General features: G+C 58.8%; 2 protein-coding genes across 2 annotated transcripts; one reads left to right on the forward strand and one right to left on the reverse strand.

The window, feature by feature from the left end:
• Positions 1-1,590: 1,590 nt before the first annotated feature.
• On the reverse strand, positions 1,591-4,277 carry LOC113248775 (interferon-induced transmembrane protein 3-like). The gene is made up of 2 exons (XM_026490361.4): positions 3,930-4,277; positions 1,591-3,361 (listed from the first exon to the last, which is right to left on the reverse strand). Exons 1-2 carry the CDS (start codon positions 4,176-4,178, stop codon positions 3,170-3,172), a joined length of 441 nt encoding a protein of 146 aa, XP_026346146.1. The 5' UTR covers positions 4,179-4,277; the 3' UTR covers positions 1,591-3,169.
• Positions 4,278-8,585: 4,308 nt separating this feature from the next.
• On the forward strand, positions 8,586-10,571 carry IFITM5 (interferon induced transmembrane protein 5). Its single transcript, XM_026490427.3, has 2 exons — positions 8,586-8,871; positions 10,051-10,571. The coding sequence occupies exons 1-2, from the start codon at positions 8,680-8,682 to the stop codon at positions 10,261-10,263; spliced, it is 405 nt and encodes a 134-aa protein (XP_026346212.1). The 5' UTR covers positions 8,586-8,679; the 3' UTR covers positions 10,264-10,571.
• Positions 10,572-11,029: the final 458 nt, after the last annotated feature.

Raw genomic sequence — 11,029 nt, forward strand, 5'->3', positions numbered from 1 at the left:
AGAAACTCTCGCACGATGCTGGTGGAAATAGTGTGGCAGGTCCTCAGAAAGTTACACGTCGGGGGGGGCGCCTGGGTAGCGCAGTCGTTAAAGCATCTGGCTCAGGGCGTGATCCCCGCGTACCGGGATCGAGTCCCGCATCGGGCCCCTCCGCTGTGAGCCTGCTTCTTCCTCTCCCACTCCCCTGCTGTGTTCCCTCTCTCGCTGGCTGTCTCTCTGTCACATAAATAAATAAAAAAATCTTTAAAAAATCTAAAAAAAAAAAAAGAAAGTTACACGTGGGGATCCTGCGTGGCTCAGTCAGTCAAGCGACCAACTCTTGATTTCAGCTCAGGTCACAGTCTCAGGGTCCTGAGATCAAGTCCCACGTCAGGCTCTGTGCTTAGCACAGCTTAGCACACCTCCCCCTGCTCATGCGCCCTCCCTCTCTCTTCTCTCTAAAATAAATAAATAAATAAATAAATAAACAAACTCCTCGGAGCACTTTAGAGAATAAAAACGTGTCCACACAAAGACTTGCGCACAAATGTTTCCAACAACATTATTCGTAAGAGCCACTAAATTGGAAAATTGGAAACACCCAAATGTCCATAAATTGATGAATGAATAAGCAAAATATGTGGCATCCTTACAATACAATACCAATCAGCCACAGAAAGGGTTGCAGTTCTGACCCATGCTGCAACGAGCCACATGAACAGGAGTTAAGGGGAGCAAGACAAAGGAGAAGGCCACCTACCGGTGGGGTCTATTTACATGAAATGCCTGACGAAAGGGAAATCCAACTAAACTGGGGGGGCAGGTAGGCTGTTCAAGGGGGCAGGGTTAAGGAAATGTGGTTTCTGCTTCATGGGTACCTGGTGTCTTGCAGTGGGGAAAACATTCAGAGCTACAGGAGGTGACAGCCACACACACCAAAAATACGAAAAGCCACATAAATTGTACACTTGCCATGGGTAAAATGGAAAATTTTGTGTTTTGCAAATTTTACATGATTAAAAAATTAAATCATATAACCTTTCTTTTTTCAATGATGCAGGTGGTCATTTAATGAGTCACTGAGTTAAATGGTAGAAACACTTTTGAATTAACAAATATAGGTAATTATCTGCTTCCAACATCATTGCAAGAGGGGAACAACATTTTAAAAAAAATATGTCTCCTTCTCTTTCCCTAATCTCTTTTCCTTCAATAACATTTATTTTTTATAATAATTTTTTATTATGTTATGTTAGTCACCATACAACACATCCCTGGTTTTTGATGTAAAGTTCCATGATTCATTGTTTGCGTATAACACCCACTGCTCCGTGCAATACGTGCCCTCCTTACTACCCATCACCAGTCTATCCCAATTAAATCATATAACCTTTAAATTGAAGAAATGATAGCGGCGCCTCGGTGGCTCAGTCAGTTGGGCGTCTGCCTTCAGCTCCGCCAGGGTCGTGGGATCCAGCCCCGCATCAGGCTCCCTGCTCAGCGGGGAGCCTGCTTCTCCCTCTCCCTTTGCCCCACCCCTCCGCTCTCGCTCTCCATCTCGACTATATAAATGATAGTAAACGTAAGCAATGATTAGGCGAAACACGTCCCTTGGCGAGGCCTTGCGCACATTTTATTGTTACCCGTGCACGGACCGGGAGGTCTACATCAGTCACGTGGTGAAAAGCTGCTCGAAGATGAGCTCCCGCCCCGTGCACTCTCCCCCCACAAGCAGGGGCAGCCTCGTAGGGCGGGTCTCACGTTCCCGCAGCTCAGGAAGAGGGTCACAGCAGGCATAACCCCACCGAGCTGCGAGCAGAGCTGCGAGCTGCGGTGACTTGGGGGTAGGGTCCTGCTAGGTGGGCGACCCTCTCTTGCAGTAAACAAACAGCCTTTGATGTCCAGCTTTTGCAAATCACAGGTGAGGGCTGAGGCATCAGGCGGGCCAAGCGCAGGTCACTGAAAGGTCCAGGCTGCTGACAGCAGGGCTCCAGGGGCAGCAGGGGCGCTGTGAACAACCTTGGTCCTCAGAGCCCCACTACAGGCCCTGGCTCCCTTGTGGCCAAGGCGTCCTGGGTGTCCTGGAGGTGGGCGGGGCTGAGAGGGTTGGGCCAGCTGGGTGTGGGGAGGGGGAGATGAGCCGGCCCGCGCTGGTGGGAGGTTCCGCATCCAGGGCTTTTCCAAAAAGCACTTGGGAAAGAATATTCTCTTCTGGCTGTGTGTGGAGTGATCCCAGGGGGAACACGAACGGGCAGGACTCCTGGGATGCTCAGGTTGGGTCCAGAGTGGGGAAAGAGGGTAGGGAGGACGGATGTGTTCCTCGGCAGAAGACGGTCTGGCAGCCCCTGGCCACAGCCCTCGGATCCCTTCCTGAGCGCTGCAGGTCCAGGAATCGGGGTGACCCCCCTCTTTTGACCCGATGAACCCCTTCAAGGCCTGGAGCAAGTCCTTCCCCGACCCCGAGGGGCGGACCCGCCAGCTTCCCTCTTCCACCCAGGGTATCCCAAGCCCCTGGTGCATCCCCGAGTTAGGACGATGTGCTTTGGCGGAGGGATAGGGGTGTGGGTGAACCACAGCTGGGGTCCCAGTGCACAGGGGAGGGAGGGAGAAGTATTACCATCCCACCTCACACCTCACCTGTCTGGCTGGTTGGGGGCAGGGTCTGCCTTGGGGTATCCACAGTGTCCACAACATGGAAGCCATGACAAAAGGAGGTAAGGATGCTGATTTCCAGTCAGGGCAAGGGTTCACCCCTACTTGATGAGCAGGGAAAACTGGGACTACATAGCTCCAGAGGAGGACTGTGGACCCCCTGTTTCAGGTGCCCTGCTATGCTCCCCAGCCATTGGGCTCCTTGGAAGCGAAGAACGTTCTGGACCCAGTGCCACCCTTCTCCAAATGAACCCATTTGGTCAGAGCTCAGACCTCTGCCTCAAACCCTCGTCCACGTGTTTCCGCAGCTGGAGGCCAGATACAGGCAAGCCCACCCACCACGCACGTAACACAGAGCAGGGTACAGGTGGCCAATGGGGGACATGGGCTCAGGAGCAGGCTGGGGCATCTCAGCAGGGCCCCTCCGCAGGTGAAACGCCGCACCCTCACACACAAGAGCTTTATTGACTTCCGTGGTAGACTGACACGTCCATGAAGTACCGTGACAGAGGTAACCGCCTCCGGCCACGGGCAGCTGCTAGGGTCCTCCATACTGTTTAATGACCTCTGATATTGTTTGGGAAATCATCAGTGATCCGGCGACAAAGAAAATGATGAACGTGATGGTCAGAAGGAGGCCCAGGACCAGGGCCCAGACGTTCAGGCACTTGGCGGTGGAGGCATAAGTCCGGGCCCCAGTCATGTCACCCACCATCTTCCGGTCCCTAGACTGGGGAGAAGAGATAGAGCGTGGGATCAGGACCAGGTCCTGGTGAGAGCCAGGGACTCAGGGCCCCCCCGCCCAGCCCCGGCTGGTCCCTGCCCAGAGAAGGCTCCACCTGCCCTTCACCCAGATTGGGGACCCACCCTCCCCATTCCCTGGAGCCTGAGCGGGACGGTGCCCCGTGGGCCCCTCTCTCCTGGGGCCTCCGTGTCCTTCCTCAGACTCTCAGCCTCTCCTGGAGACCCCAGGGCTTGTCGTCCCTCTGCTTTGGCCCCTTCACTGGCCTCCCACCCCACCGGGAGTCAGTGTCCTGTGAGTTCCTGTTCTTTCTGGGAGAACCTTGGAGCCACAAGTGCATCTGAGGGTGTAATTTCTAGCATTGGTCAGTAGGGGAAGTCCTTGGAATCCTGGGGACAAAGGCTGCTCATGGCCCTCCCCAGGCCCCCTCCTGCAGCCTCACTGCAACCACACAGACACACACGCAGGCTCCCCACACCCCACGTGCCCTCTGGGCAGGCGGACCTCCGCAGGCTCACCGCACCTTCTGGGAGAGTCCCTCCCCACACGCACCCACCTTCACGGAGTAGGCGAAGGCCACGAAGCCCAGGCAGCACCAGTTCATGAAGATGGTGTTGAACAGGGACCAGACGATGTGGTCGGGCACGGCCGTCTCGCTGCGGATGGTGACCACGGTGGTCGTCCCGGGAGCCGAGCTCTGGGGCGCCCCGAGTACAGCCACCTCGTGCTCCTCCTTCAGCATCTCGTAGGTCGGGGGGACGCCGGTGTGGGCACCAGGGAAGAAGGGCTGGCAGCCGCGGCTCATGGTGGGAGACGGAGCACCTGTGGTGTGGACGTGGATGCCCGACCGACCCACCGTGCTCTGGGCCCTCCCTGTCCCAGTAGTTTCGATTTCTCCAAAGATTCCTTTTTTGGTGTTCGGGGAAATTGGGAATTGGCTGGGGACTAGGGGGGCGGAACCAACTGCTGGGTGTCAGGTTACACCAGAGTGGGGCGGGGGGGGGGCGGGCTGAGGGGGGGGGCTTGTAGTCTCAGCAAGGCTTCCTGTCTCAACTCCTCCACCTCCTCCTTCATGGGTGAGGGTGGGCCCTGAGGACTTTTCCTGGCACGGGAGTCTCCCCACCCTTGCCCCCACCCCAGGCCCAAGCCTGCGGCAGGCCCTCACTGCCCACAGGGGTCACAGGCCTCCTTTCTGGAATCTGTTGACCTTTCCTGGTTCTGAAGTCCATGCTGGGGGGGCAGGGGCGGAGGGAGGAGTGTTTTGTGCTTGTAGGTCAGGACCCAGCAGCCTGTGTTGCCTGTCCCGGAAGGAGCCTCCAGCATCTCTCAAGGGTCCCCGGGAATAAGAAGGCTGGGGGCTCTGTGACGTGAGGAGCCAGCTGTGGGGGGAGAAGGAGGCTCCAGGCCATGTGGCAGCAGCTGGGAGCCCAAGGCCAGCACGTTTGTGCACCCCACCTTTCCTCGCCCCCTCCTGCCCCCATCAGGTCACAGAGGTGTGGTTCTGTGGCTCCTCCTTCTGTGCCCCCTTCTCCGGAGAGGGTCAGGTCAGCTTAGCAGCCAGGACATAGCTCTTTCTAAGAGTCAAGGCTCCAGTCATCCATCCTCTTGCTGCCTGCAGTCCTGGCCTGCGTGGAGCAGGGTGTGGGGCGCAGATGGCCCAGGCCTGGCCTGGCCTGTTAGGAGCTCTTGCCTTCCCCCCGGAGGCCCAGTTGAGTCAACGCCCCCAAACCAGCCTCAGGTCTGGGTCTCTGGCCCAGGTTTCCAGGTTCCCACCTTTCCAGCCCCCTCCCTGGGTTCCCGTCACAGGGTGTCAGCTGCTTCCTGCAGTGACCACCTCTGGGTTCCCCCCAGTCACGTGTCCCCTGTCACCCAGTCTTCTGTTAAATCCTGCCGTGGAAGCACCTGTGTGGTTCTGTCGTCCTGTGGACGCAGTGACCCAGAAGGCTGTCCCGACGGACCCAGCCGACGTGCACACGTGGGAGAGAAGCTGGCCCTGGTGCCCGGTGTGGGGTGAGGTCAGTGAGGGGCGGGGATGGCCACCTGCAGGCCCCACACTGGCCCCAAAGTCCTGACGGGCTGCGCTCGGCAGTGTCTGTGGGGGGCCACTCCCACCGTGGGTCATCTTGACCACCGACGCGCTGTCCCCGCTTGTGCCGGGGAGAGCGAGGGGCAGGAGCTCGCCCTTGAGCAGCGTTCCGCCACGTGGCTGATGACAGAGGCATCCCCTTGGGTGCGCGGGTGACGGTACCGTGTGCCGCAGTCCTCGCCAAGGGATGTGTTCTGAGACATGGTGACTTCTGACCTATGGACTTGATGTGATCCATGGTTTACGGGGCTCCGTTTTAATCCTGGCCGCGCTCAGAGTGGATCACAAAATCCTGGAGGTGACCTGCCATCTCCGTCTGGGTGCGGGGTTGTATGGCTGCACCCTCAGGCCTCCGTCCAGCCTGGGATCCCCCCTCCCGCTGTCCGTGTCCTGCCGCCCCTGCAGCGCTGGGATGCCTTCTCCATGGCGGCCCTAATTGACCCGCAGCCAGAAGCCCTAGGTGTCTTAGGGGACTGATGGACTCAGGGCCCAGCTCAATATGTGAATTCGGTTCCTGGACCCTGTGGACTAAGTAACGCGCTGTGGAGCCCAGCAGGGGGAGCCCTCTCGCCCACCGCTCCCTCCTGGTTCTCTCTGCGCTCCCAGAGGGAAGAAGCCTGGGCCTCAGGGAGACCTCAGGAGGAAGGGGGGTTCCTCTCATCCAGACAGCCCAGCCAATGAGAGCAGAACCCAGCCAATGAGAGCACCGCCCGGCCAATAAGAGCACAGCCCAGCCAATGAGAGCAGAACCCAGCCAATAAGAGCACAGCCCTGCCAATGAGAGCACAGCCCTGCCAATGAGAGCACAGCCCGGCCAATAAGAGCACAGCCATGCCAATGAGAGCACAGCCCGGCCAATGAGAAGTCACTACACTTGCTGCTCCCAGTTCCTTCCAATGGACTTCTAGTTTACAACAGCCCTCCCAACTCTACACCCCCACCCCCATTTATAAAAGAGTTTTTATTTTCTCTGTTTTGTGATTTGTCTATGATTTTGCCATGGCTTGCTTTCCAGAATTGTAATTTTCTGCTATTCCCAAATAAACCCGTTTTCTGGTAAAATAACTGGCAGTTTTATTTTTAAGCTTAACAACCCAATTCCAATGTGTGAGGGACTGCCCAGACAACACTAAGCAAATGTTGGATACCAGAAGGGTGTTCAAGAATTCAACCCATTTTGACACCATCGACCCAGAGATAATATCAGATCCCATAGGTTAAGGGTTCAGTTTTACAAGACTGTCTCTATAGCTAGCATCACCACTGCAGGTGCCAGTCGCAAGTCGGGGCTGTCACCTGGGCTTCTGACCAAGCGGCTGTAAATCAGAGGTTCCCATGACTTCTTGGTTCTATTCATTTGACAGAGCGGCTCCCAGAACTCAGGGGAACATTTTACTCACTAGATCACCAGCTGATTACAAAAGGATCCAAGTCAGGAATCGCCAGATGGAAGAGATGCCCAGGGTGAGGTCTGGGGAAATGTCCACGGCTGCTCCAGGCACACCACTCTCCCCGGATGTCCACGTGTTCCCCAACCTAGAAGTTCTCAAAACCTTGTCCTTTGGGTTTTATGGAGGCTTCGTTACTTAGCCATGACTGACTAACTCATTGGCCTCTGGCGATTGAACTCAACCTTCAGCCCCGCTGCCATCCCCAGAGGTCAGAGGGTGGGACAGAACCAACCCTGTGGTCCCTTGGTTGGCTCTCCTGGCAGCCAGCCCTCATCCTTAGACGAGGGTCCCAAAGTCACCTCATTCACATAACAAAAGCCTCCTGGATCACAGCAGAGATGCCAAGGGCTTAGGGGTTCTGTGCCAGAAACAAGGATGGAGAGATACATCTTTCTTAATATAAATCACAGTATCACAATATCTCAACGGGCAAAGCATCGTCCTGGCCGCTCTTTCTGGTGGGACACAACGGATCTGAGGAATATGGCAGGCCCAAGTCAAACTCTCAGTGGGGCCCCTGGTTTGTGTCCTCCAAAATTTGTATCTTGAAATCTTAATGCCCACAGTGATGGTAGTAAGAAGTGGGGGCTTTGGGAGGTAATTGGGTCATGAGGGTGGAGCCTCATATAGAATTAGTGTTCTTATCAAAGAGACCCATAGAGCTCCCTAGACCCTTCCAATATGTGAGCGCACAGTGGGGAGTTAGCCATATGCAACCAGGAAGAGGGTCTCACCAGAACCTGTCCACGCTGGCTCCCTGATCTGACTTCCTGCTTCCAGATGTGTGAGAAATAAATTTTTACTGTTTACGAGCCACCCAATTTATGGTACTTTTTATAACAACCCCAACTGATGAAGACAGGAGGTTGGGGGACAGGAACCTGAGGTCTCTTGTGGAAAAGTTAGGTTGGAGACGCCGGAGCCCTTCTGCCAGAGGAGGCACTGAAGTATGAGTCTGGGGTTCAGCAGTGAAGCCTGGCCCTTTGTTGTAAATGTCAGTTATTGGCACAGACGTGGCATTTACAGCCAAGGGGTTGCAGGACCCTACAGAGGGAACCCAAAACAGAGCCCTGAGCTCATCCTTCCAAACCTCCGAGGATTCGGGAGGGCAGGAGTAACCAGCCAAGGAGGCTGGGAAGCAGCGGTCAGCCCGTGAGGGAGGATCTCGGAGAGCTCACTGCAGCACCTCAGGGCAATGGCACAGCGGGGGCTGGGGTCTCCTCCCGCTAACCCCTAGGGTGCCACAGCCCCGTGTGCATCCTGCTGTGGCTGGCCCCCTCCCGCCAGCACAGGGCAGGGACTCCTGCAGTGCCAAGGCCGGACGCTGGTGGGCGGAGGCGGTCCGGCCAGAGCCCACACTCTGGGTTCCGGGGATAGAGCCCAAGCCTGGGGGGGGTCTCCAGCCCTTCTCCGCAGCTGAGGCGACACGCCCCCACCCACAGCCCAGAGGTGGCCCCTCCGATTCCTTTTGGCCGCGGGGCGGGGCTCGGGTGGGTAGTCTGCCGTCAGCGCACGCCCCTTCCCCCGGCCCCAGCCGCCTGCCCTCGGGGGCTCCCGGGGCGGGGGAGGGGCTCGCGCGGCGGGGGGCGGGGGGCGGGGGGCGGCGGGGCGGGGCCGCGCTCTCCGCAGCGCCGGGCTGTAATTTGTCGTTATATTTAGCGGGCGGCGCCGGGCCGGGCTGCGGGAGGGGGGCGGCCGGGCTATAAGCGGCCCTGGGCGCCCACCCTCGAAGCGGGAGCCCGAGCGAGGAGGAGACGGCGCTGGAACCCATGGACACGTCGTACCCCCGCGAGGACCCCCGGGCCCCGACGCCCCGCAAGGCAGACGGCGCCACCCACACGGCCCTCGCTCTGGGGGCGCCGAGACCCCCGCCTCGAGACCACTTGATCTGGTCGGTGTTCAGCACGCTGTACCTGAACCCGTGCTGCCTCGGCTTCCTGGCGCTGGCCTACTCCATCAAGGTGGGCTGCCGGGGTCTCTCCTACTCCATCAAGGTGGGCGGGCGGGGTCTCTCCTACTCCATCAAGGTGGGCGGGCGGGGTCTCTCCTACTCCATCAAGGTGTGCGGGCGGGGTCTCTCCTACTCCATCAAGGTGGGCGGGCGGGGTCTCTCCTACTCCATCAAGATGGGCGGGCGGGGTCTCTCCTACTCCATCAAGATGGGCGGGCGGGGTCTCTCCTACTCCATCAAGATGGGCGGGCGGGGTCTCTCCTACTCCATCAAGGTGGGCGGGCGGGGTCTCTCCTACTCCATCAAGGTGGGCGGGCGGGGTCTCTCCTACTCCATCAAGGTGGGCGGGCGGGGTCTCTCCTACTCCATCAAGGTGGGCGGGCGGGGTCTCTCCTACTCCATCAAGATGGGCGGGCGGGGTCTCTCCTACTCCATCAAGATGGGCGGGCGGGGTCTCTCCTACTCCATCAAGGTGGGCGGGCGGGGTCTCTCCTACTCCATCAAGGTGGGCGGGCGGGGTCTCTCCTACTCCATCAAGGTGTGCGGGCGGGGTCTCTCCTACTCCATCAAGGTGGGCGGGCGGGGTCTCGCCTACTCCATCAAGGTGGGCTGCCGGGGTCTCTCCTACTCCATCAAGGTGGGCGGGCGGGGTCTCTCCTACTCCATCAAGGTGGGCGGGCGGGGTCTCTCCTACTCCATCAAGATGGGCGGGCGGGGTCTCTCCTACTCCATCAAGGTGGGCGGCCGGGGTCTCTCCGGAGGGGGCGGCTTGTCCTGAGAGGCTCTGGCGGGAGGGGCGCTCTAAGGGGCCGCGCCGCTGCCGAGGCCACTGCGTTGGCCAGGCGTGGACAAGCTCTTCGCCTCGCGAGGGCTTCTCCATTCAGGCAGGGGTGCTGCTCAGAAAGGGAGGGGGCTGTCCTTGGGGGTGTCCGTCCATCCAGAAGAGCACGGAGTTGGGGGGGTCACCCAAGGGGGGCTCTCATCAAAGGGCTCTTCACATGCTAGGGGGCTCCTGTGCCCAGCCCCTCAGCTTCAGCTCCTCGGGGTTCTCAGCACCCCAGCCCTCTCCACCCACAGAGGGTCCTTAGGGCCGATGCTGGCCCAGGACGGCCTCTGGGTCCACAGCTGGAGTGGGAGGAGGCAGGGCCCCCAGGTCCCGTAGAGACGTGGCCCTACCACTGGCCCACAGGCCCGAGACCAGAAGGTGGCTGGAGACCTGGAGGCAGCCCGGCGTTTGGGCTCCAAAGCCAAGTGCTACAACATCCTGGCCACGATGTGGGCATTGGTACCGCCTCTGCTGCTCCTGGCGCTGGTGGTGACCGGCGCGCTGCACCTGTCCCGGCTGGCCAAGGACTCTGCTGCTTTCTTCAGCACCAAGTTCGACGACTCGGACTATGACTGACAGGCTGGGTCTTGTCCGCATCCTGACCCACGGACCCTGACCCCAGGACCGGCCCCAGGGCACTGCTCCAGGGACTCCGCCTTGAGCCCCTGGAACCCTGACTCCACCCCAGGGCGTGATGCCCACCCCTCCCACCCCAGCCTGGGCACCTCATGCTGACCCTGAAGATGCCTCGTTTGGACCGCAGTGGTCTCAACTCCAACCTTGATAGTCCCCGCTCCCCTAACTCCTTGTGCCCAGGCTGGGCCCTCCCTCCTCCCTCACCAGACTCACTCAGCCTTGGTTTCACAATTAAAAGCACCTGGTTCCAGAAAGTGCCTCCTGGGCTTTTTGCTGGGGTGGGGGAGGGTTTCTTCCTGAGAGGAACCACCCAGACTAAATCCCCCTGGACTGACCCCAGCAGGATGGTAGGTTGACCCGTCCTGTCTGCTGGGCCGTGCCCCGACTGTCGCCTTCACTCAGGCACTGGGTGGCTTGTGGGTTCTGGGGTGGGGACGCCGGAGTATTTTAGAACAGAGTTTGGGAACTCAGGCTTTTGATCTCCGGTGCCCTGCAGGACACTGTGGTTTAGTGGCCTCTCTTCCAGAACATGTGTGCCCTTCCCCATCTGTGTGTGCACTTGTGTTAAGTGGGAGCCCCAAGGAGGACATCGCTTGTCCTCACCCTGCATGTTTCTGTCGGTGGGTCAGTGAGTGCCAGGCTCCTTCTGTCCCTGTGACTCCTGCATTCCTTTAGTTTTGAGAAATTTTAGTCCCCACAGTGGGTT

Source organism: Ursus arctos, unplaced genomic scaffold, assembly GCF_023065955.2.
Source record: "Ursus arctos isolate Adak ecotype North America unplaced genomic scaffold, UrsArc2.0 scaffold_23, whole genome shotgun sequence".
NCBI classification, from domain to species: domain Eukaryota; kingdom Metazoa; phylum Chordata; class Mammalia; order Carnivora; family Ursidae; genus Ursus; species Ursus arctos.